This window comes from Panthera uncia, chromosome F2 (genome assembly GCF_023721935.1).
Source record: "Panthera uncia isolate 11264 chromosome F2, Puncia_PCG_1.0, whole genome shotgun sequence".
In the NCBI taxonomy this organism is placed as follows: domain Eukaryota; kingdom Metazoa; phylum Chordata; class Mammalia; order Carnivora; family Felidae; genus Panthera; species Panthera uncia.
This window is the reverse complement of record NC_064812.1, coordinates 34,133,204-34,159,750: the sequence shown is the minus strand read 5'-3', so window position 1 is coordinate 34,159,750 and position 26,547 is coordinate 34,133,204. Positions and strand designations below refer to the sequence as shown.

The window sequence follows — 26,547 nt, the reverse complement described above, 5'->3', positions numbered from 1 at the left end:
AGTCAATACTTGTTGTTAGGGTTCACTCTTGGAGTTGTATATACTATGCGTTTTGACTGATGTAAAATGGCATGTGTCCACAATTATAGAACAGTTTCACTGTTCTAAACATCCTCTATGCTCTGCCTATTCATCCCCCTCTCCCCTCAATCCCTGGAAACCACTGATCTTTTCCCACTGGCTTCTTTAGTTAGTAAAATGCTTTTCGGGTTTCTTCATGTCTTTTCATGGCTTGATAGCTCATTTCTTTTTAGTGCTGAATAATAAATATTCCATTGTCTAGATGTACCATAGTTTATTTATCCATTCACCTACTGTAAGAAATTGTCACATTGCCTTCCACAGTCATTGTACCATTTTGCATTCCCACCAGCAATGAATGAATGTCCCCATTATTCCATGTCCTTGCTAGAATTCGGTGTTGCCAGTGTGAGACAGGGACCATGGGAACGAGCACCAAGTGAAAAACATGATGTATCTGGGGCACTTTCTATTGGCTGTTATTTTTAAGCCCCTTCTCTTACAGAGCAGATCCAGGATGTGGCCCAAAACAGAGGACCCAGGATCCAAAAACTACCAATGAGCTGCCTGAATTGCCTGCCAACGCTGGCCAATCAGGACAAGGCCCTTCCAGCCAATCAGAATGAGGCATTTTTTCCCCTTCCTCTTATTAGCCTATTGGACCTCAGTAAGAGCCGGAGAGGCAACTTTCCCTATATAGGCGGGGCCTCCCCAGTGTTGGTGGAAGCCAGCCTAACTAGTCTTTGTTAATGCTGTGTCTCCCTTCATCTTAAACTGTAGCCCTGATAAAGCCTTGCCTGTGCCTTTGATTTTTGGGTCCAGCGTCATCTCTATCCTTGTCCAGGCTATGAACCCAACTTTGGTAGCAAGTATTGTGGATTTTGGCCTTTCTAATAGGTGTCTGGTGGTAAATCGTGGTTTTTACCATTGTGTTTTTATTTAATTTTTGTCTTTTGCTGTTGTACGTATTTTTGTGAATTTTCCTTTTAATATGTTTTTGTAAGAGTACTATATACTCAATAAGAGCGCCCTTTGTGCATCAGTCTCTGCCTTAGACTACTTATCCCAACCAGTCACATGGACCTGATGCTAATAATTTCTGATACCTCCTTGGAAATCTATCTCTTATATCTCTCCTCTCCATCCTTGACCCCCCACCTCTACCCCATATGTTGGTTTCACCCAACTCAAGTGTAGACCTGCCAATTGGGTCTTTGTTTTTAGCTAATTGAAATTTATTTAGGAAAACATTCTATACCTTTCATATTTGTCTTATAACTATAATAAGCCCAGAGAACTGCTTTTATACTCGCAGGTGTCTCTGGTTGTTCAACCGCCCATATGGCATCATTTAGGGTATAAGGGATTTGCTAATCAAATTAAAATGCAAGATTTATTTTACCTGGAGTTTTTACTAAAATGAAAATGTTCTATTCATGAAGTTCCTGTGTAAATCATCCTCTCTTTTTAATAAAATAGTATCCTAAAGGTTATAATCCATTCAATTTGAGCAAAAGTAGAGCCATTTAAGTAAAAGATATGTCTTGAAATTAAAATGTAAGTGACCATCCAAAATTATGTTTACAGCCTCTTCCTCTTCCCCTAAGCAGCCTGAGGTGATCTCTGAAAATGGTTCGCTATTCACTTGATCCAGAAAACCCGACAAAATCACGCAAATCAAGAGGTTCAAATCGTTGTGTTCACTTTAAGAACACACGTGAAACTGCCCAGGCCACCAAGCGTCTGCATATCTGAAAAGCGAGCAAGTGTCTGAAAGATGTCACTTTGCAGAAGCCATGTGTGCCTTTCTGTTGCTACAGTGTTAGAGTTGGTAGGTGTGCACAGGCCAAAGAGTAGGGCTGGACACAGGGTCGGTGGCCCAAAAAGAGTGCTGAATTTTTACTGCACATGCTTAAAAATGCAGAGAGTAATACTGAACTTAAGGGTTTAGATGTAGATTCTCCTGTCATCAAGCATATTCAGGTAAACAAAGCCCCCAAGATACAGCATAGAACTTCCAGGGCTCAGGGACCTGCGTGGCTCAGTTAGGTGTCTCCGCCTCTTGGTTTCAGCTCAGGTCATGATCTCACGGTTTTGTGGGTTCAAGCCTCAAGTCGGGCTCTGCGCTGACAGTGCAGATCCTGCTTGAGATTCTCTGTCTCCCTCCCTCTCTGCCTCTCCCCCAACTTGTGCTGTCTCTCTCTCAAAATAAATGAATAAACTTAAACAACAACAACAACTTACAGGGCTTATGGTCAGATTAACCCACACACGAGCTCTCCCTGCCACACTGAGATGATCCTTAATGAACAAGAACAGATTATTCCTAAACCAGAAGAGGAGGTTGCACAGAAGGAAAAGACAACAAAAGAAGAAGAAAAAGAAACAAAAACTTCTGGTCCGGGAGTAAATTCTGCATAACGTAAATGCGAATAAAGGTAAAAAAAATTATATTTACAAAAAGACCAAAATTGACCCAAATTTGTTTGTTTTGAGGTAAAAGTGGTATATAACATTATATGAGTTTGGGGTGTACGATGTTATAATTGTGGCTTTAGTTGTCCATTAGCAGCTTCATTTGGAGGTTGAATCCATCTTAAATGTAGATTCTGCTTTGTAGATACAGCAGAGTGAGAAAAAAATCCAGCACAGGGGAGAAGATAATGAAGAAAACTCCCTGACAAAAGAAATTCCTCATCCTTGATGGAGAAGGTAAAGGACCAGGCCAAGCAATGTGGGAGAAGCATTTCCTCTTCCCAGGAACTCCCTACTCCCATTTCCCCTCTGTCTTTGGCAGGAAGAGTCTCCAGGTGGGAGAAGGGTGGAGGGACAAAGAGTGGAAGGGCTTACTTTGGCTTAAAGATGTCTGCAAGGAGGACCTTGCCTGCACACATACTGCCCAGAGTTCGATTTTCCCTTAAATACACACCTACACGCATGCACACATACATACATAAATGTATTAAGTTTTGTTAAAGTTATGCAAACCAAAATTAACTAGTTCTATAAATGTATTATTGGTAAGAACATAAGTCAGCAGCGTCCCCTTTCACCATCCCCCCCTTTCTTAGTGGAAATCAAGTCTCGTAATTGCTAGTAACTGCCTCAAACTCTACCTGAGTCATTCCATGTCCCTGGTCTCCATTGTACTATTTTCCTCCTTTCAGGAGGAATAAAGTCTGATTGTGAGGTTCTTGAAGCTTACACAATTTTAGGGACTCTTTTTTTTCAAAAAGAACATAAGATTTCAAGTACAGAATTAGAGCTTTAGAAAGATCCCTAAAGCTTAAGCTTCGTTAGCTTCATGGCACATCTCTGCCTCTGCCTTCAAACGAAAACACACATCTATTGTATTAAATGATCCTGTTGCCACTGTCTCCCCAGCCACGTGCCATGTTTGGAACACAAAATCTCTTCATAATTTTACAGTCAGGTTGTTCCTCAAAGCCCACTTCCTCTACGGAAGTTTTCTATTGAACTGCAAAAATAGTAATATTTCTCTAATTCCCCTTTCTCTAAAATTTAATTCTATATCTTCCCTCATTTGTCACCCTGTACCACACACTTATCCCATTGGTTTTTAAGGCAATTAAACAAATACATATAGTCATTAGCAGCCCGTGATGCACAATTGGGTGTGAAGTTGTTTTTGCGTATCAAAGGAAATGAATTTAGTTATTATCTGTATCACTAAGTTTGAGGCAGAGGCCCTTTCCTATATGCTAACAGCTTTAGAGGAAAGTAAGCATTTCTAATATTTGACTTAATACGACTGCTTTGCTAGAAAAAAGTAAGATATTAAATATTAAAGATGACCAGATGGAAGCCACCGAAATCAACCGAACGGTAAGCTCACAGGCTCAAAGTGTAACCCAAAGCATTAGTGGAGCTGAAGCTGTTTTTCTTGAGCATTATGACTCCTTTTATTTGTAAATGACAATGCCAGAGCTCCAAAGACACAATCTTTTACATCAAACTGTCATTCGAATATGCGGCTCTTTCCTGCACCATGTTACTGCTGAAAGTTTTATTTCCCGGTAATACTGGGGGTGGTAATTAGAAGGTGTATTATTTCTGGCCAACCATAATGGATACAACCGCCGCAGAAGGTTAATGGCAATGCTGCAAACACTGCGGCCATTAGCTGTTGGAGCAGGGAGCGCCGTGCGCTCCAAGCGAAAGTTTTTAAATAAAGGCTCTCCTCTACTTGGTGTTCGTAGACCCCCCTAAATGAAGTCCGTAAGCCGTCAGATTCACACATGTCACTTGGAGGGATTGCAGCCGTAGGCAGAGCTTTCCCGGGTTGGGCAAACAAGAGTTTAGGAGGCAACTTCTGGAGGGAAGGAGCCTTTGGAGCCCAAGTTCCTCTTTCCCTGTGTTGCCTTCTCTGTCTGCCTCTGCTCACCCAGACCCCTCCAGCTGGGGTCCTCCTCCTGCTGTTTGCTCCCTCAGCTCCTAAGGCCAGGACATCAGGTCAAAGGTCACGAGCAGGTCTACCCACGTTACCTGGCCTGCTCCAGGCAAAAAAGTACCAAGGAGAACACCCTATTATATGTCTACATACTTAAAAGCCATAAATCAAGCTAATAAACTGTTAAATAAAATATATTCTGCCCCCTATCTTTATCATAACATAATTTTTTTTAATGCATACAGCTATATTTTAATGAGTATAGGCAAATTACCAGAATGAAGAAATCTAACTGTGTGCCTATGCTTAGCCTGGTGATGGACCGAAGATGTTTAGATAAGCAATAAAATAAAAACTTAACACAGTTTACAAATGATATATTTACTCCATAAAATTTATTTTCTTCTTTTCATCTTAGCAGAATCACTTAATTTTGTTATTATAATCAAGATTTTATTGTATTGTATTTACAATCAGTGTTTTGTTAACAATAATGCTGAATTACATAACTTTCTTGAGTTACTGTAGCTCTTGGAACTTTTTAACATTTATTTATTTTTGAGAGACAGAGAGAGAGAGACAGGGCACAAGCAGGAGAGGGGCAGAGAGAAAGAGGGAAACACAGAATCCGAAGCAGGCTTCAGGCTCTGAGAGCCTGACATTGGACTCGAACCCATGAACCAGAAGATCGTGACCTGAGTTGAAGTTGGATGCTTAACCGACTGAGCCACCCAGGCACATAGCTCTTGGAACTTTTGAACTTAATTTTACTTCAGAGAAATTTTGTTCTGCTAAAGCCGTAGCAACTGAAACTGAAATAGTGATCAAATTCTTAAAGCAATACTTATTTCAGAAAATGAAGAATTGGGAGTTTCTGGTCTGGCATGTAAATAACTTAGAAACCATCACTCCATCCTAACAAGTAAAAAGCTGAATAAACTGAAAATCAACAACTCTTCTGAGATCTGTCCGAGAATTGAGGACATAAAGCAAACAGCTGCTCCCCAAATTAGAAGACAGGCAGATACAGAGAATAATAACTAGCCAGAGCAGAAACCCGTGAGCAAAAACCTTCCAGGGTTTTTGTACCTTTCCAGGGTAACAGGTAGGGGATAGGAAAACCCGAACTATAATTGATGAATTGCTGGAGACTGAGTGTGGACAAGTCTGAGAGTTAAACGCGCCACTGGGGCCCAGTCTTTGGGGGACCCCACGCTTGTCAGTTTCACTTCCTGAAGCTCTGCCAGGTTCTGACAATGACTATTGGAGAAAAATCCCCTCGTGTCTGGCAGGGGAAGGAGGAAAGAAACCATATTGAAATTTGCCTTAACATCCTGTTCATCTTAATAGGATCTAACCTCTTGAGAAATTATTTTGCCAACACCTAACTTATTGGGATTTTATCAGAGCCTAACTGACCTGGGGGAAGAAAAACACCCAACCACACTCAGCCCACTCTGGCAATGTTGTCCCACCTGAGGGGAGTATATATAATCTGATAAGCAATTGTAAAGTTCACGGGTCCCCTAAAAGACTGAGACTTGATCATAGGTCTATACAATGCTTCCCCACTTCACCTCTACCTTATAGCACATCACTAAAGCCTTATTTACTGCAGTTCCTTTTTTCTAGTACATCATGTCTGGCTTTCCACGAAAAGTTACAGGGCATACTATAATGCAAAAAAAACCTTAGTCTGAAGAAACAGCAAGCCCCAGAACCAGACTCAGATATACAGAAATGATGGAATTGTCAGACTAGGGATTTAAAATAAGTATGATTAATATGCTAAGGGCTCTAAAGGAATAAGTAGATAGCATGCAAAACCAGATTGGTAATGTAAGCAGATACCAGCATACCTCAGAGATATTATGGGTTTGGTTTCAGACCACTGCAATTAGGCATACGTTGCACTAATGCAAGTCAAATCAATTTTTTTGGCTTCCTCGTGCAGATAAAAGTCACGTTTATACTATGCTGTAGTCTAGTAAGTGTGCAATAGCATGGTCTGAGGAAACAATGTACATACCCTGATTAGAAAATACTGCTAAAAAATGCTAACCATGGTCTGAACTTTCAGTGAATCATAATCACTGATCGCATTTCACTGTAACAAATATTATAATAATAATGAAAAACTTTGAAAGAGTTCAAGAATTACCGGAATATGACACAGAGACATGAAGTGAGCAAATGCTGTTGGAAGAATGGTACCAATAGACATGCTCAACACAAGGACAGGTGCTGGGGTGTGGGGTGAGTTACCCTGCCCAGTGCGGGAAGCCTGGATAGAGTGTGTGTGTGTGTGTGTGTGTGTGTGTTGGAGGGTACAGTTATTTGTGATTGAGGGCCCACAGCCTTTCTCCTCTAGACATTCTGTTACCCTCCTGGTCCAGCTTTGTTCGTTATGAACCGAAATAGAGAGTCCAGAAATAGCAACTCATTTTTGACAAAGGAGCAAAGACAACACCTGGAGCAAAGATCATCTTTTATTTATTTTTTTTATGTTTTATTTATTTATTTTGAGAGAGAGAGAAAGAGAGCATGAGCAGGGGAGGGGCAGAGAGAGATGGGGAGAGACAATCACAAGCAGGCTCCAAGCTGTCAGCGTGAAGCCTGATGCAGGGCTCAATCTTATGAACTGTGAGATCATGACCTGAACCAAAACCAAAAGTTGGATGCTTAACCAGCTGAGCCACCCAGGTGCCCGCAAAGATCACCTTTTCTTTCTTTCTTTTTTTTTTTTTTTTTTCAGTATACGAAGTTTATGGTCAGATTGGTTTCCATACAACACCCAGTGCTCATCCCAAAAGGTGCCCTCCTCACTACCCATCACCCACCCTCCCCTCCCTCCCACCCCCCCATCAACCCTCAGTTTGTTCTCAGTTTTTAAGAGTCAAAGATCACCTTTTCAATGAACAGTGCGGGGGCAACTGGACATCCACCTGGGAAACAATGAATCTGGTCACAGATCTTACACAAAATCTTCACAAAAATTAACGCCAAATGGATATAGACCTAAACGTAAAACACAAAGCTATAAAGCTCCTAGAAGATAACATAGGAGAAAATCTGGAAGCCCTTGGGTTTGGTGATGACTTTTTCTGTACACCAAAGGCACGATCCATGAAAGAAATAATTGATAAGCTGGACTTCATTAAAATCAAAACCTCCTGCTCTGCAAAGGGCGGTGTCTACAGAATTAGAAGATAAGCCACAGACTGGGAGAAAATATTTGCAGAAGATGTATCTGATGAAGGATTGTTATCCAAAATATACAAAGGACTCTTAAAAGCCAACCATAAGAAAACAGACAACTCAATTAAAAAAAAACAGGACAAAGACCTGAACAGAAACCTCATCAAAGAAGATACACAGACGACAAACAAGTGCATGAAAAGATGTTCACATCGTATGTCATCAGGGAAGTGCAAGTCAGGACAACAATGAGCTACCACTCTGATCCTATTAGAATGGCCAAGATCTGGAACACTGACAACACCAAATGCTGTGGAGGATATGGAGCAACAGGAACTGTCAAACTTCGCTAGGGGTGATGCAAGATGGAATAGACACTCTGGACGACAGTTTGGCAGTTTCTTATAAAACTCAGCATACTCTTACCTTATGATTCAGCAGTTGGGCTCCTTGGTATTTTCCCACAAGAGTTAAAAACTTAACATTGACACAAAAACCCGAATACAACTGGGGTTTATAGCATCTTTATTCACAATTGCCAAAACTTGGAATCCACCAAGACCTCCTTCCAGTAGGTGAATCGCAGTACGTCCAGACCATGGCAAATTTACTCAGCACTAGTAAGAAATGAGCTATCAAGCCCGTGAGAGGAGTTGAAGAATCTTACTAAGTGAAAGAGGCCAATTTGAAAAGGCTACATATTGTACAATTCCAACTACATGCCACTCTAGAAAAGACACAACTATGGAAATGGTAAACAAAACAAAACAAAACACCAAAAAACAACCAAAAACCCAGCTTGTTAGGTCTTCGGAAGAAAGGAGAGATGAAGAGGTGAAGCACATGACAGTGTGGCATAGTTGGTACTAAAAACTAGGCTGACTTTTAAAGTGGTTCAACTTTCTATTACAGTTTTGCGTCAGTAAAACTGTGGCACCTGCCAAGGCTGAAATCCCATTGCCACCTGTACCTCAGAATGAATAAAAGATTTTTTTTTTTTTTTTTTTTTTTAAGGACAGTTATCCAGGAAGTTACCCACTTTCCAGCTAAGGTCCCTTGGACAATTGACCTTACAGAGCACATCAGTATACTCTGGTTTCTCTTCAGATCGTATACATCTTTCGCCTTTTACAGAGCACATCAGCCCCCTTTGAGAAATCTTGTGTCCTGAAATCCTTAATGCAGTGGGTTCTCCTAAAGGAAGCTTTATTTAGGGGATCACCAACAGCTTCAAAAAACCCTTCTAGGCTGAACCCCTCTGGACCCGAGGAATAGTCGTGTGCTGCGGGTACCGGAACAGGGGGCAAGGTGGAGGGGTCTTGCCGGCCGCACAGCGGGACCCGCAGCCCGACACCGGTCACTGGGGCGCCTGCCGGGCCCGCAGGGCAGGCGGGGTCGGGCGGAGGGCCAGGTCCGCCGCAGCCGCCGCCGCCGCCGCCGCCACCACCGCCGCGAGCCCAGACCTGCCCGCCCGACCTGACCGCGCAGTCTCGCGGGATCGCTCAGCTCTCGCTCCCGGTGCCGCTCCGGAGGCAGCTGGAGTTCCGGACGCTTCCCGGAGCCGTCTCAGGTCGCGGTGCGCGGACGGTAGGCTGGACGAGGACTGGAGGGAGGGCTGCCTCCGACCGCCGGCCGAGCTGAGGCTCCTCGGGCCGGCCGGACGGGGGGCCGGGGCCGAGTGGGTCCCGGGGAGAGCGAGGCGGGCCTCGGGGGCGCGCGCGGCGGGCTCGGAGCCACAGGTGCGGGGCAGGCGGCGGCGGGACAGGCCGCTCGGGCCAGAGTTTCCGCACGAGTTGGGGCCAGTTCCTGAAGGGCGCCGCCGGGTCCCCGCGCTACCGAGCGGGGCCGGGACGCTGCTGCCCGGCTCTAGGCCTGGGGCAGGTGCAGGGGTGTGGGGCGAGTTAGTCTGCCCCGCGCTGGAAGCCTGGGCACCCGGGCACCCGGGGAGGGGGCGGGCGGGGGTGTTGGGCTGGGCGTGCGGTTATTCGCGATTCAGGGCCCAGACACTCCGTGGCCCTCCCGGTCCAGCTTGGCTCCTTTTCCCTTTCGCTCGCCCCTGCCCGGGAAAACGAATTTCGCTCCTCCGGGAGGAATCCTAGACGTCTCCCCCTAGTTGGCCTTTTGAAAAACAGAAAAGTATATTCCCCCAGAGACCGCCACAAAAACTGGCTCTTTGGAGTCCTTAAAGAAGTTTAAGAATTCATCAGGTCTTAAGAAATTACCCTGGGACAGAATTTTCCTGTGCGTGGTAAGATACCCAACAGGGGCCTTAGATTTCACGATTTTATTAATATGTTGAACTTATTCCCAACCCCAGCATGACTTTTTTTTTCCCCTCCATCTCACTCATCCTCTGCCCCCCCCCCCCCCCGCCCTTTACCGGGTGTTCTAGACAGCGTAAATGTTCTATCATCAGTTCCCTAGAGATGAGACTTGCTCAACAGATTACATATTCTGTGCCAAAGCAGGTGGAAGGTGTCTCCAAAGGACCGAATTTTCCGTCATTTTTCCAGTGTTAGTTATCCAAGGGTCAAAATCTTAACTCTGCACTTTAATGTCCCTATTTGAGTTTATGACAAATGTTGCAGATACACTCCCTCGGTTGTTTTTACAGTAATTGACCCAGAACTCATTTTCAGGAAAAGAACTTCCTTCAAAATGGTAAAATAACGAAAGAGGAATTTGAACATTTTATTTTCGGATGGAAATCAGAGAATGAAAAGAAAGATTAATCCAAGCCATGTGGTAAAACCAGGAATTTGAAGAAAATGGAAATGTTTCCATTTTTGTGGACGTGTATTTTTCTCCCCTTCATACGAGGACACAGTCTTTTCACCTGTGAACCAATTACTGTTCCCAGATGTATGAAAATGGCCTACAACATGACATTTTTCCCTAATTTAATGGGTCATTATGACCAGAGTACAGCTGCTGTGAAAATGGAGGTGAGTATTTCTTCATATATTTATAGAGAAATAGTTTATGCTCTGCTCTGGAATAAACTATAAATGTTGACTTTTTTTTTTTTTTTTTAAACACCGTAAGGGATTTCTTCAAATTGTGCACAAGTCATATTTTGAATACATCCTTTTGAAAATTAATTCCTCCTACTAACTTAAATTTTGTGTAGATTTGTGGCCTTTGATAGTGGATTTGCTTAAGATAGGGTTTCTTTTACATGAAATGTAGTTATGATTTTGAAGTACCTTACACCTGGCAAATATTTTGCTTTCCTGAGTCAATTATGGTAGTTCCTCTAGAAATGTGAATTCTGAGTTTTTCCTAATTAAATGAACATATAATCTATATTGCCTGGACTAAAAGTGCCTGAACTACATACATACCTTGTCGTAAGTAGTTGTTAATGTCCACTTGGCACAGTTTTTCTGTGGTAAATCAGTTGCTGGAAGATTTGGGGGCTGTAGATAGTGTTTTGCTGAAAAGTGACCTTTTTTTTTTTTTTTTTTTTTTTCCAGCAGAACACTTAAGTATTCTTTGTAAGATACCAGTTAAAAGAAACCACAAGTCTGGGGAGAGGCAAGTGACACTTAAGATTGCCTTAGGTGCCTTAGTTACCTGCCCCTGGTTTAGAGATATGCAGATTGCTAGGGAAGTGTGGGAAGAGAGTTACCTGTAGAGACAGGAACCTGCCCTGCCATACAGATCTGTTAGGTTGATAAGTCTCCTGAAAGAACATCCCTTTAGAGTGTTGCTAAGAAATGAAACCCTTACAGTTTTAATATAGACACTATAAAATCGATTAGTTTTGTTTTTGCACATTCAAGTCTTCCATTGTTGTTTCGTTGAATAGGGTTTCGACTACCTCGTTGTAGATTCAGATCTAAAATAACAGAGCTTTTAAAGCTAAGTAGATGTACTTTAAAAGGATTTACAAATTACTGTATGGTAATCTTTCAGTGGTTTTTCAGACCAACGCAGAATATCCTTTTGAACACTGAACAAATGATGCAGTGATCGGTTCATTGATTAATCAGAACCATTTTGATAGTTTAATCTGATTAAAATAAAGTATGTAGTAGGAGTACCTTCAAAGAATAATTATATAATTCATTCATGTTTTCTCTGATATGTTTTATAGCTCATGTCTTACCAAGTTCTTAAATATTTTTAAAATATTTATTTATTTATTTATTTTTGAGAGAGAGCATAAGCGGGGGAGGGGCAGAGAGAGAGACAGACAGACAGACAGACAGACAGACAGACATAGAATCCCAATCAGGCTCCAGGCTCTGAGCTGTTAGCTCAGAGCCCAATGCTGGGCTCCAGCTCAGGAACCACAAGATCATGACCTGAGCCAAAGTCGTTGGCCGCTCAACTGACTAAGCCACCCAGGTGCCCCCACAAAAAATTAAGAAATATATATAAATAAAATGAGTAACATTACAAAAGAAACCAATTATGGTTAAGAACCCCTGAACCCTGCATCATATAGGTTGAAGAAACTGAAGCCCAGAGAAGTTAGGATTTGTCCAAAGTCTAAGCCTATAATCTGACAGTCTTCTCTGTCAACATGGACCATAATGTCATCTTTTTTTTTTTTAATGTTTATTTTATTTTGAGAGATTGACAGAGTGTGAGCAGGGGAAGGGCAGAGAGAGAGGGAGACACAGAATCTGAAGCAGGCTCCAGGCTCGGAGCTGTTAGCACAGAGCCCAACGTGGGGCTCGAACCCACCAACTCTGAGATCATAACCTGAGCTGAAGTTGGATGCTCAACAGACTGAGCCACCAGCCGCTCCCCTAATGTCATCTTTAATGTTTATTTATTTTTGACAGAAAGAGAGAGAGAGAGAGTGCGCGCGCATGAGTGGGGGAGGGGCAGAGAGAGAGGGAGACCCAGAATTGGAAGCAGTCTCCAGGCTCTGAGCCGTAATGTCATCTTTAGATGTTTTTTTAGCCTTTGACCTTATTGGATAAAAAAAGACAATATACCCTAACATTCAGAATGTGATGTATTAATATTAGTCTTTGCTGCTGCTTCGCAAACTTAATTTCTATAAAAATTAAACTGGGAATTTTGGTGTTTTTCTTAAACTGCTATTCAGACCAGACCTACCTCCCTTTCTCCTCCCTATCTGTGCCATGAATACAAAGTCTCAGTTTTCACCAGTCTCTCCCCCCTGGTGTCGTCAAAGTGATTTTATTATAAAACACATATCCAGGTGGCTCAGTCAAGTTGAACGTTGGACTTTGGCTCTGGTCGTGATCTCACAGTTTGTGAGTTTAAGCCCTGCCTGGGGCTCTGCGCTGACAGTGTGGAGCCTGTTTGGGATTCTCTCTGTCTCCTTCTCTCTCTGCTTCTGTCCTGCTCACTCTCTGTCTCTCAAAATAAATAAATAAACTTAAAAATAAAATAAAACGTATATCCATAGTCCACTTTGGAGTTAAAATTCTTCACCATTTCCTTAAAGCTGGAAGAATAAAGACCTGACTCTAGCGTAGTATGCAAGGCTCTTCGTATGTGACCCTGCTCTCCTGTCCAGCTTCCTGTCTTGTCCCTTCTCATATTACATGATCTCCATCAGCCAAACTGACCTGTTTGTAGAACTCACATCCACATTACTCCCTCTCACTTCTCTACCTTTGCACACATTGTATTGGTTGCTTCCCAGGCTCTCTACCTATCCTTCACTGGCTCAATTTCTGCAGGTCTCAGTTAAAGCAGTAACTCTGTGCTCAGTGAAGCCTTCTTTCATCTTTCTCCCAAGCATATGTAATCTCCTTACTTTCTACACTCTGATAGTACTTAATATACAATGGTTCTTAAATACTTAACTACGCTGTATTGTAGTTATAGGTGTGGTTCGCACTAGATTGCAAGTGTTGAGAGCAGGGATATTCATTTTTTTCCCCTAATGGCTAGTACAGTGCCTCAGAGCATGATAGATACACAGTAAAAGCTGAGTAAGTAAAAAGGTGGTGTTTCCTGCTCTAAAAAATCAACAAAGAGAATTTTACCTACAAATTTTTACCTTCCACCTCTGTCGTCTGCAGTGTCCAGGTGAAAGAAATTCTGATATTTTTAGGTGGTTTCATATCACCCACTTTGGTTCTACCTGAGCCTAGTTCTGATAAAATGTATCAGTTGACATCCTCTGTTTCCTCTAATATTTCCCATTTTAGCATGACACATGTTTCTTAGGATTCATTTAAAGAATTTTATTTTTAACCATTTATATTTACTTGTATGGAGTGCCAGAATTCATCTTTTGATTGGCCCACTGTATTATAAATCATATGTAACAGATTTTTTTCAAACATTGTACTGTAAACAAAACAAAAACACTATTACAATTCAGTCAAATACTAAATTATAACTGCATATAGCTCAGCTTTTACTAAAAAAAAGGCATTTTACAGCTTCTTTAAAGAACAGATTGGGTTTTATACCTCCAACACAACTGTCTTCGATTATTGCTGGTCCCTGTTGAATTTCCTGTGTTCCATATGAATTAATGTTAGGATGAGGGGCTGAAGAATTATCAGCTGATTATGGCAACCAGTTGTGTCTTCTTAGCCACCAGGGATTCCTTATGTCAAATGATCTATCTTCTCTTAGTTTTCATTTTGTATGAGGGCTGTCCTGTTTTATAGAATTCGTAGTATCTGCTATCAGTGCTCATCTGTGATTATATGAGATGGGTTTAGAGCAGTGGTTCTCAAAGTTCACTTCATAGACCAGCAGCTTGTGAGCTTGTTAGAAATGCAGTTCATGGACCCCATCTCACCCAGTGAACCATGATCTGTGAAGATGGAGCCCAGGAAACTGTGTCTCTTATGCATGTTAAAATTTGAGACCCATTGGTTTAGAGCAAGGAGTGCAAACTCGTAAAATAATAAATATTTTTGGCTTTGCAAACCATACAGACTCTGTCACAGCTATTCAACTCTGCAATCGCAGGAAAAAAAAAAAGCAGCCATAAATAATATGTAAACAAATGAATGTGGATGTGCTTCAGTGAAACTATTTACAAAAACAGGCAGTGGACTGGTTTTGGCCCACAGCCTGTAGTTTGCTGAACCTGGTTTAAGGTATTTGAAAGTGTTCTTAAGGATTATAAACACAGAGCATGTACTAAGTAAACATTATTATGCATTCTTGTTGATATGCTACCTGAGCTATATGTAATTTACTTTCCGCATAAATTTTTCTTAGGCCAAATTTATCACAGACCACTGACTGGGATATTCTGGTTCTTTGGTTTTGTTTCAGAGATTGCTTGAAATAAGGGACTTAAGTTTTTTTTCCTTATTTTGTTATCTGAAGCTGAAGTCATTTGTATTGCAAAGAGTTAATTTACAATTCTGAATAGTAACTTGGCTTGGTAATGAAAAGGATGTTGTACAGCCTAACTCTCCCAAGCAGAAAAACAAATGGCTGCTGATTTTCCATTGTGTTCCTTTTTGTTTCATATCTAGAGCATTGTTTCCCAAATTGTGAGGTTGATGTCCCTTGAGAGACTGATTTCATCCAGAAAGAGCTGAGACTGATCTAGGGAAAATGGAAACAGGAATATTGTATTTTTCTTTTTGAATTGCCTTCATTGAGCTCTAAGCAAAAGCAAAGTCATGTATTGTGTTTGGAACAGCATGTGGTCGTTCCACTTTTGAAAGGTCTAAAGGGAAGTGAGCCAAAAAAACCTCTTTCCTTTCCACCTGTTAATATGCACTCCTAAAATGTCTCTATTCAATTAAAAATAAAGGGATGAAGAAAACTGTATAAACAGACTTCTAAGGAAAAAAAAACTATTTCTGTTGGGCAGTGGTTTTTAAACATTTTCACTTTCCTGCTTTTAGAGTCTAGTGAACCCCTTCGTTTCCTCTTTATTCTCTACTCTTCTATCCCCATACACAAGGAAAGAAAATGTTTAGTGTGACTAACTTTTGTTTTCAGGGAAGACTTTCTGAAAATAGCTGTGACGATTCTGAAAGTGAGTACTTGAGTCATTCAAAATGAAATAGATATTGAAAAGTGTTGCAAGTCAGGTGTGTGTATAGTGGCTACTATTGTGTTTTAAATGTAGAAGTCGCAAGCTTAACTTCCTTTGTGATGTTCTGTTGCAGTAATAGAAAGCGTTATGACTGTTTCCAAGTCTGCGGAATCAGGATTAGACCTGTAGGTAACCAGAGAACAGTAGTTCTCCCGGGAGGCTCTGCTGATAGGCACCAGGTGCCTGCAGGGCCGTTCCTTGCTATCCCACAGTCTAGGATATTACTGGTTATGCCTTCGGGAGAGCCTATCCATACAGGAACATGGTTCTTTCAGACTCTGGGAAGACTGTTATGTTGTTGTGGTTATTTCCTTTCCTTGAGAATGTGGCATGTAGATAATGAAGCTTTATTACTCTAGTTTGTGTATTTGTCATGTATTCATTCATTAATATTTGTTGAATGTGTACCTGAATGTGTAGTTTCCCTGGAATTAGAGTTTTTCCAAGTTATAAGTTTTAAATTAAAAAATTGACTCTTTATTGGACAGATTCTTTTGTAGTGCCAATCAGTTACTATGTATATTTGTTTAATTTCCAAAACAAACACTCTTTTGGAGAAATAATTTAAAATTTATACTGCTGCCTGCTAAGAACTGCCGTGAAAATAACAAGTATTCCCATTATGGAAATAATGCAAATTCCTGCTTTTAATTCTTGTATTCTAGGCTCCGCTTTGTATTTTTTAAAGAAGCTCACTTTCCTGGCATTGGTCACATTCATGAAAATAATTGAAAAAGTTTGCATCACTTTATTGTATAGTAGTCCGTTGACATTCTCAAAGAATTTACTTGAGATCTCTGTAACCACTTTAACAGTACTCTCTGAAATGTAAACTTAATTTAAGGAGCTCTGTAGATCTTTAGTGACTCTGTTGTCTAGCCAAGGCCTATCACTTTCTTTAGTTGTTTTTTAGATTTCTTCACTTTCCCTCAATTTTCATTACCATTACTAGAAGTTGGCTTTGTTTTGATGCCTTTTCAAGTAAGGAATAAAGGAATAAATACTATTTTAAAATGAGTAAATATACTCATAAAATAAAAATAAATAAATAGGGAATAAATAAGAAATTTATCACTCCTTGAGAATTACTTGTGTAAGTCACTGTGGGTAGAAAGCACGGATCCTGAGCTGAGAATCAGATGCCTTGCGGTGCCTGGTCTCATTTAGTAGTAAAGTGGCTTGCTTGCTTGCTTCCATGTGGGATTCATGTTTCAGCAAAGAGACAAATGTTTATGTATCTCTGTCTTTAGTACTAAGGGAGTCAAGGCATAGCTAAGATACTGCCACAGGAGCAGTCTGCTTATATATATATATATATATTTTTTTTTTTAATTTTTTTAATGTTGCTTTCTGAGACGGAGAGAGACAGAGCATGAGTGGGGGAGGGGCAGAGAGAGAGAGGGAGACACAGAATCAGAAGCGGCTCCCGGCTCTGAGCTGTCAGCACAGAGCCCGATGTGGGACTCGAACTCACAAACCGTGAGATCATGACCTGAGCCAAAGTTGGTCACTTAACTGACTGAGCCACCCAGGCGCCCCAGCTTATATATTTTTTAAAAATAAAAATGTTTTTCTTCTTTTGATCCCTCTCTAGTAGAATGCTAACCCAAACTTTCTCTTTGGGTTAGAATGCCACCAACTCCAGGCTTATGATTCCTTCCATTGCCATGTCATAGCATGGGGAGCTAGCTGGTGTGTTTCCAGGAAAAGATGGTAGCGTGGCAGAAGCAGGCATTTTGAGAGTGTAAGCAGTATGTTCATGCTACTTTCCCATGTCTTTAATATCTGCTCAGCCCAGGCCACTTGAAGATGGAATGTTGTTGGGTATACCTGATGTTATGAGCAGGTGAGTTAGATAGTACCCAATGTATAAGAGGTAACTAGGCATGTTATCTCTAGATGTCCCATATTCATGTCCAGTTTCTATCAGGAACTATTAGCAAAACCAAGGTGGAAGGTCCTTTTATTTATTTAGGGCTAATATTGGAATCCTCATTGGATGTATATCTATGGCCTTATCAGCTTTTATGTCCTAAATATGATGGGCCAGTGTGATGTCCTAGGAAATAGCAATATGGTTAGAGTCTCTGACAATGAAATTGAGGCACAGAGCTGAAGAGCTGATGTTATTCTAAGGTGGTGCTTCTGAAACTTTGGTGTGCATGAGAATCATCTGAAGGGCTTGGTAAAACGCAGATTGCTGCTCCCACCCCCTTCCTGAAACTGTAGGTCCTTGGTGGGATGGAGAATGTGCATTTTTTTCTTTTTTTTTTTTTTTTTTTTTTACAATTTTTTTGACATTTATTTAACCTTGAGAGACAGAGACAGAGCATGAGCAGGAGAAGGGCAGAGAAAGGGAGACACAAAATCCAAAGCAAGCTCCAGGCTCTGAGCTGTCAGTGCAGAGCCTGACACACGGCTCGAACCCATGAACTGTGAGATCATGACCTGAGCCATAGTCGGCCGCTTAACCCACTGAGCCACCCAGGTGCCCCGAGAATTTGCATTTCTAACAAATGCCTTTAGGATGCTGCTGCTGTTTTTCAGGGACCACTCTTTGAGAACCACTGCTCTAAGGCAAGTTGGTAAAGATGTGTTGTCATCCTTCCTAGATAAAAGTAAATGGCTTTTGGAGGAAAAAAGCATTGGCCAGGTTAGCATTGGCCTGCATATGAAGTGCCAAGGTGGTACTGATTTGCTGCAGTAAAGAGACCACATCTGGAAAAGCATCTGAGCCCTTTGATTAAGGTTTAAGACAATCTATTAATAATATATTCAGTTGTACTGGAAAGTTACAATGGACAGGTGCTAAGAATTACATCCCTAAATATGTTTTTGATGATGTTACTAGTCTCTGGAAACCCTCTCTGGCTTGAATTACTGCTTTCGATTTTCTCTCATGGTAGAGGGAGACCTCTCATTTGACCTCTTCTATCATAATAATGTTTATCCAAGAAGCCAGCTTTGTGATTGTGCTATTGCTAAATACAGCAATTTGAAGTATACATGCGTGGACTTGGGAAATTACAATGGGTTGAGTTTGGGCTCCCACTAAGCTTCTGTCATAAGCCCATTTATCATCTGACCTTCAGAAGCCTAGTTTATGAAACTAGCACATTGAATCTAGAATGAATACAGCCATATCAGTGTGTCTTAGCACTGTCTGAAATTATGTTCTTTCCTCCTTAATCCAGCACACTCAGAAACCAATGTAAGTGAACAATGTCTTACAAGTAATGTATGCTCCTGTTTTCCAGATTTGCTTTTGACTTGACCCTCCCAGGGCATGCTAGGGTAGAACTCTGCTTATGGGTTGAGACATTGAAGAACAGTAGGGATGTGGTATAAAGCTATTTATTTTCCTCTTACAAAGTAAATCTTTCAGGTGAGGAGTATCTGCCTTGACAGACCAGGGATGAGGGTCTGCTTTGAGGTCTTCAGGTTTAGAGCATCCTGTGAATCTCTGAACCTTGTCTTGTATCCCCACTTCAGATCGGGGGCTCCCACGGCTTTCAGATCACAATAACTCTTGATTTCTTGTGTGAAAGGGTAGCAAATTTAACTAATGTAATTTGGCAACATGCAGGATCAAACTGTGCATTTGGTTTTCAACATCTTAAACCTTAAGTCTTTTTAATCCTTGTATTTCACTCCACACCTCCAGCCAAGAATTTAGGAATGTCAGTTTGTCACTCTTTTCTTTTCCTAGGCTAAACACTGCCATTAGAGGCACTAGGGGCACTAGAGGCACTCACCTCAGCCCACCATCCTTGAATATTTCATGCTTTTCATACTATTTTCTGCCTCTCTGGCAGTAGCCACTCAGCCTTACTTTTACTGGGCATATCATTCTAAGACATTCTGGGAATCTAAGTTATTACAAGGATAATGCAACTAGCTGGTTTTCTGCCGTATACCCTGGGTTGCCAGACTTCCATTTCCAAATGCTGGTAGAATGGTTCACTGCTTTTGGCCCCAATTAGGTCAGAAGACCAGTTCTAGAATTCCTCCCATTTCACTGAGGTCACTTACATCCCATTCCTTACGTAATTGCTGTACCAGTCAGTCTTTTTGGCTGCAAACAATAGAAACCAGCTTTGACTAACTTAAGCAGAAACTGGATGGATATTAGATAGCTTCTTCAGTCACAGGGGAGACTGGAGAACCAGGTTCAGAATATAGAGAGGAGCAAAGGGAACCAGGACACAGCTAAGATCATGCCATAGGATCAGTCTGTCACCAATGCCGATGCCATTGGACACTTCCTGAACCATTGCCCCTGGATACTTATTTCGGCACTGTGGGCATTATTAAACCCACTGCAGTTGCCTCAGATAACCTATCAGTTCTTTTGTACAGCACTCTCCCCACGAATCACAATACCTGGAATATCCAAATGGCCACGTTTAGATTATGTGCCTATGTGTTTATTAGAAGATTGCACCCCTGCATCCCTTCTTCAGTTTCTGTAGCATCTCACCTACTTTGGGACTCCCCAAAATAGGGCTGCTGCGCAGATGGAAATGATAAGCATTCACCCGAGAGCTCAGTGCAAGACAGTATCACTGATCAAGGAGAAAAGGTCATTGTAGTACCTACAGTTGTTTTGAAATTTATGTCCAGCTCTGCTACGCAAGACTTTGTTACCTTCTTCATAAACTTTTTGAGTCATGAAATGTCCTTAGAGATCATCCATCAGTTCATCACTCTCATCTTACTGATGGATGGTCTGAGACTGAACACAGAAAATGATCTGCTGAAGGTGGCACTAGTAGTTAATGGCAAAGCTGGAACCAGAATTAGGATGCTGGCATTATACCAGGCAAAGGATTATATAAACTACTTTGCATATTTTGATTCTTATTGTCTATTTATCATAGTTAGACTCTGGTTATATTTCAGAATGGAGGCATCAGTTGCCTTCTTAATTGCCCTCTTCTTCCTCATCTCTGTTAGTACTAATAGTATCTACCACAGGATTTCTGCCAGGGACCATTTCCTTAACGGAACCTACCTTTTATTTCTCTGAATGTTAAAACTATAATCAACTGGACTATTTGAGTTACTATTCAATAGTTATTATTGAATTGATATTTTATGTTGTGGTTAGTCACTCAATGAGTTTCTGAGCCTTTGAAAATGAAATATGAAAAAGAGAAATTCATGAGTGAGACCATGAAGGCCCTGAGTTACCTACTGAGAGATTTGAAGGAGGTGTGTCACTAAGGGGGGAAGGAAGAGCAGGCCGATCAGACTAGGGAATTTAAATCTTTGCTCAGTTCACATATTTAAATAGCACTTGTCCTGCTGTATATAAATACCAGTTTAATAATATGATGGAATTCTGATTATAAGATTATGGACATAAGAAATGTCATAGTCAAGGGGCACCTGGGTGGCTTGGTTAAGCGTCCAGCTTTGGCTCAGGTCATGATCTCATGGTCTGTGATTTTGAGCCCCACGTCAGGCTCTGTGCTGAGAGTTCAGAGCCTGGAGCCTGTTTTGGATTTTGTGTCTCTCTCTCTCTCTCTCTGCTCTCTTGCTGCTTATGCTCATGCTCTGTCTCTCAAAAATAAATAAACATTAGAAAATTAAAAAAAAAAATGTCATAGTCAAGTGTAGTTTTTCCATCTCTGGGGGTTTGGTTTCTGAGAAGCCTAGGACATTTTGTGGAAAACCATAAATGATTCCTATTGAGTTTTTTTTTAGTTCAAAGGATCAGGGAAATACACTCGTTCCACTTCTGCTTTCAGTTGATTGGGATGAGTGCAATAATAGGCCGACTACCCGTTATTTGAAGTGCTCTTATTTGTTCCATAATGATTTGTTTAAAAAAATTACCTGCATCAGGAGGTACTTGCACCATCTATAATGGGATAAATGTAGTTTGAGGTTTTGTACTCTTTGATTATTTGTCCTGGGAACATTTATTTTTTTCAAACTGAAGACTTTCGTTTCAGATAGAAGATTACCTGTCCTCTTTTGGTATCTTTTGTTTACCCTTTGTCTTCATTGGTCTTCTTGCCCATCTTGTGAGGGGTAGTTTTCAGTTAGAGCTGGGTAGTAGTGTAGTGTCAGAGTTCAAAGAGGATGCACTCTGGAGTCTTACTGGCCCAGGCTCACATCCTGGTTGCTACTTAGGACATTGATGTTCTTAGAGGCTGTTTCATCATCTGCAAGGTAGAGATAAGAACATCTCTCTCATAGGATTGTTGTAAAAAGAATTGGGGTAGGAAAAGCACAGTGTCCAGTTAATGGCAAGTGCTGAATAAATCAAAATTCTAATTTACTATCAGTACCTATAGAATTGGTAAAAAGTAGCATTAGATAAGAATATGGGCACTTAAATTCTAATTCAGGCTAGATTTGGGGATTTCAACAACAACTTCAATAAGCAGTTGGATTCTGTTTACTCACTTATAATCTGAGGGTCTGGATCAGGTTATTGGTTTTCAGACTGTGATCTCTGGAAGTGCTTTGAGGTCACTGGCAGGGAAGGGGAGCAGTGAGAGGTATCTCAGAGGGAGGGCTTCCTTTTCAGCCAGAGCAGCTGTGCTTTTATTTATTTAATATATTGGGCTTCTTTGTAATCTCTTATTTAAAGAAAATCTTACTTGGCAAAATACACACGCACACACACACACACTTTTTGAAAATAATAGACTTAAAAGTCCACTAAAGTCCCTTCCAAGTTTAAATTCTTTATGTCTATTAGTTTGCAACAACTTGAAAGTGGTCCAAGCTGGATCCGACCCAAAGTGTCTTATTTTGTCCTGTATGGTATTTTAAATATTTATATTAAAGTGACAAAATTTAAAATTTGGAGATTTTAACATAAAAATCTAGATTCTAGCTCTCTTATGAAAAATTGATATATCTGATAATTCTGTGTCCCCATTTTCAAATAACAGTCTGTTAGAGTTGAATGGCAGCTGCTACCAACTACTCCTGCTATCTTCTGCCCCTCCGAATTTACCTGCCTAGCCCCTGCAGGTATTTGAGTTTTCAGTGTCTGATTTATTCTCTGCACATTGCATACACACAAACTAGTATTATTGGATTAATCAGTGTTGACATTCTAGAAGAATTAAACAAAGGATGCGACTTGTAAGGAAATGACTTGCCCTGTGAGGAAATTATTTTAATACAGCAAAAGTACATGTGTCACTTTTATTCTGCCTGCCCTTAAACTGGATAATAAATAGTTCTTAAGTGCTGACCATCAATTTATCCTGGCTGTTGCAGTATGACTCCTGAGTTCGGAGAATTAAACATAGTATATTTTAATTCTTTCCAGTATATGGTCTGATTAACAGACACTCAAAAATTTTAGGAACCAGGCAATTTGGGAGTAAATAAGGAAGTAAGTGTTACCAGTTGCCCATGCTTCTTCCAACTCTGTCCCAGAATGGATACTCAACACAGTCTGGGCATTCTCCCTCTTGGGATACAGAAACTTGAGAAAAGTCCTCTGCTGTTCTCTAACAACTTCCTCTTAGGCAGCAAAGGGTCAATCTCAGCATCATTCATACAAGGGAGATGTGGAACACCACCTGTGGTGGCCCTGTCTTTGCTCAGTCACTTTGCCCCATCAGGACAGGGTGGACTCTCCACTGGTCCAACGTCTTTTAAAGCTCTTGTTCCCTAATTGTTGGGTGTGGGTTCTATATGTGCCCTTTAAATCAGACGTGTTAATTGTAGTGTTGTAATCACATCTCATATTTATTTATTAATTTTTTGTATGTTCTTTCACTTACTAAGAAATATGTATTGAAATTTCTCATTAAGATCATGGAATTCTCCATTTATCCTTGTAGTTTTGTTGCTTTTCACTTTACATATTTTGTGCTATTTTATTAGTGTATACGGTGCTCAACAATATATTGTAAAGTGTATTTGTTGCATTTTATCCAGAATCTGAATGTTTTGTGGCAGGAGATATTTAGTTGGTCACACTGCCAGAAAGTAGAAGTCCTCATTGTCCTTTTTTTTTTTTTTTTTCCATTTCTTACATTCCCTCAGTTGCTCAGTATCATGTCACATTTTCATATTATTTGGTTAATTTTAATTCCAGTGTAGTTATTATACAGTGCCATATTCCTGTGTACAATATAGCGATTAAGCAGTTCCGTATATTACTCTGTGCTTATCAAAATAAGTATACTCCTGAATCCCCATCACCTGTTTCACCCATCCCCCCAACTGACCTCCCTCTAGTAACTATCTGCTGTTCTCTGTAGTTAAGAGTGTGTTTTTTTGGTTTGTCTCTTCTTTTTTCCTTTGTTCCTTTGTTTTGTTTCTTAAATACCATATATGAGTGAAACCATATTTGTGGTTTATGACTGGCTTATTTCATTTAGCATTATACTCTCTAGAGCCATCCACAGTGTTGTAAATAGCAAGATTTCATTTATTTTTATGGCTGAATAATATTCCACCACATACATACATACATACATACCACATCTTCGTTATCCGTCCATCTACTGATGGACACTCAGGCTCCTTCCATAATTTGGCTATTGTAAATATTGCTGTAGTAAACAAAGGGGTACATATATCCCTTCAAATTAGTGTTTTTGTATTCCTTGGGTAAATACCTACTGGTGCAATTTCTGGATCATAGGGTAGTTCTGTTATTTATTTTTTTTCCATACTGTCTTCCATAGTGGCTGTACCAGCTTGCATTCCCACCAACAGTGCAAAAGGGTTCCCCTTTCCCCACATCTTCACCAACAGTTGTTTTTCCTGGAGTTTTTTTTATTTTAGCCATTCTAACAGATATCATTATGGTTTTGATTTGTATTTCCCTGACGATGAATGATGTTGAGCAACTTTTCATGTGTCTGTTGGCCATCTGTATGTCTTCTTTGGAGGAATGTCTGTTCATGTCTTCTGTCCATTTTTCACTTGGATTGTTTGGGTTTTTTTGGTGTTGAGTTATATTGGTTCTTTTATATATTTTTGATACTAATCCTTTATTGGATATACCATTTGCAAATATATACTCCAATTCAGTAAGTTGTCTTTTAGTTTTGATAGTTTCCTTTGCTGTGTAGAAGCTTGCTTGCTTGCTTTCTTTCTTTCTTTCTTTCTAGGAACATATATTTTTTTAATGTTTATTTTTGATAGAGAAAGAGAGCACAAGTGGGGGAGGTGCAGAGAGAGAGGGGGTGACAGAGGATTTGAAGCAGGCTCCTGCTGACGGCAGAGAGCCCAATGCGGGGCTCAAACTCATGAACAGTGAGATAATGACCTGAGCCGAAGTCAGATGCTTAACTGACTGAGCGACCCAGGTGCCTCATTTTTTATTTTGACGTACTCCCAATAGTTTATTTTTGTTTTTATTTCTTTCACCTTAGGAGATATAGCTAGAAAGATGTTGTTATGGCTGATGTCAGAGAAATTACTGCTTGTGCTCTCTTTTAGGATTTTTATGGTTTCAGGTCTCACATTTAGGTCTTTAATCCACTTGAGTTTGTTTGTTTGTTTGTTTATTTATTTATTTATTATATGAAATTTATTGTCAAATTAGTTTCCATACAACACCCAGTGCTCATCCCAAAAGATGCCCTCTTCAATGCCCATCACCTACCCTCCCCTCCCTCCCCCCTCCCCCATCAACCCTCAGTTTGTTCTCAGTTTTTAAGAGTCTCTTATGCTTTGGCTCTCTCTCCCACTCTAACCTCTTTTTTTTCTTTTTTTTCCTTCCCCTCCCCCATGGGTTTCTGTTAAGTTTCTCAGGATCCACATAAGAGTGAAAACATATGGTATCTGTCTTTCTCTGTATGGCTTATTTCACTTAGCATCACACTCTCCAGTTCCATCCACGTTGCTACAAAGGGCCATATTTCGTTCTGTCTCATTGCCACGTAGTACTCCATTGTGTATATAAACCACAATTTCTTTATCCATTCATCAGTTGATGGACATTTAAGCTCTTTCCATAATTTGGCTATTGTTGAAAGTGCTGCTATAAACATTGGGGTGCAAGTGTCCCTGTGCATCAGTACTCCTGTATCCCTTGGGCAAATTCCTAGCAGTGCTATTGCTGGGTCATAGGGTAGGTCTATTTTTAATTTTTTGAGGAACCTCCACACTGTTTTCCAGAGTGGCTGCGCCAGTTTGCATTCCCACCAGCAGTGCAAGAGGGTTCCCGTTTCTCCACATCCTCTCCAGCATCTCTAGTCTCCTGATTTGTTCATTTTGGCGACTCTGACTGGTGTGAGGTGATATCTGAGTGTGGGTTTGATTTGTATTTCCCTGATGAGGAGCGACGTTGAGCATCTTTTCATGTGCCTGTTGGCCATCCGGATGTCTTCTTTAGAGAAGTGTCTATTCATGTTTTCTGCCCATTTCTTTTTTTTTTTTTCCCAATATATGAAATTTATTGTCAAATTGGTTTCCATACAACACCAAGTGCTCATCCCAAAAGGTGCCCTCCTCAATACCCATCACCCACCCTCCCCTCCCTCCCACCCCCCATCAACCCTCAGTTTGTTCTCAGTTTTTAAGAGTCTCCTATGCTTTGGCTCTCTCCCACTCTAACCTCTTTTTTTTTTTCCTTCTCCTCCCCCATGGGTTTCTGTTAAGTTTCTCAGGATCCACATAAGAGTGAAAACATATGGTATCTGTCTTTCTCTGTATGGCTTATTTCACTTAGCATCACACTCTCCAGTTCCATCCACGTTGCTACAAAGGGCCATATTTCGTTCTTTCTCATTGCCATGTAGTACTCCATTGTGTATATAAACCACAATTTCTTTGTCCATTCATCAGTTGATGGACATTTAGGCTCTTTCCACAATTTGGCTATTGTTGAGAGTGCTGCTATAAACATTGGGGTACAAGTGCCCCTATGCATCAGTACTCCTGTATCCCTTGGGCAAATTCCTAGCAGTGCTAT

The 26,547-nt window shown here is 40.7% G+C and overlaps 1 protein-coding gene and 1 pseudogene across 1 annotated transcript in view; both read left to right on the top strand.

The window, feature by feature from the left end:
• The first annotated feature begins 1,637 nt into the window (after positions 1 to 1,637).
• On the top strand, positions 1,638 to 2,431 carry LOC125924952 (60S ribosomal protein L17-like; annotated as a pseudogene).
• Positions 2,432 to 9,088: 6,657 nt separating this feature from the next.
• FZD6 (frizzled class receptor 6) overlaps positions 9,089 to 26,547 on the top strand; it is a 44,372-nt gene continuing 26,913 nt past the window's right edge. The window contains exons 1-2 of the mRNA XM_049633024.1: positions 9,089 to 9,217; positions 10,270 to 10,575. Of these exons, the coding sequence (XP_049488981.1) occupies positions 10,399 to 10,575 (177 nt within the window). The 5' untranslated portion in view covers positions 9,089 to 9,217; positions 10,270 to 10,398. The remainder of the gene's footprint in view (positions 9,218 to 10,269; positions 10,576 to 26,547) is intronic.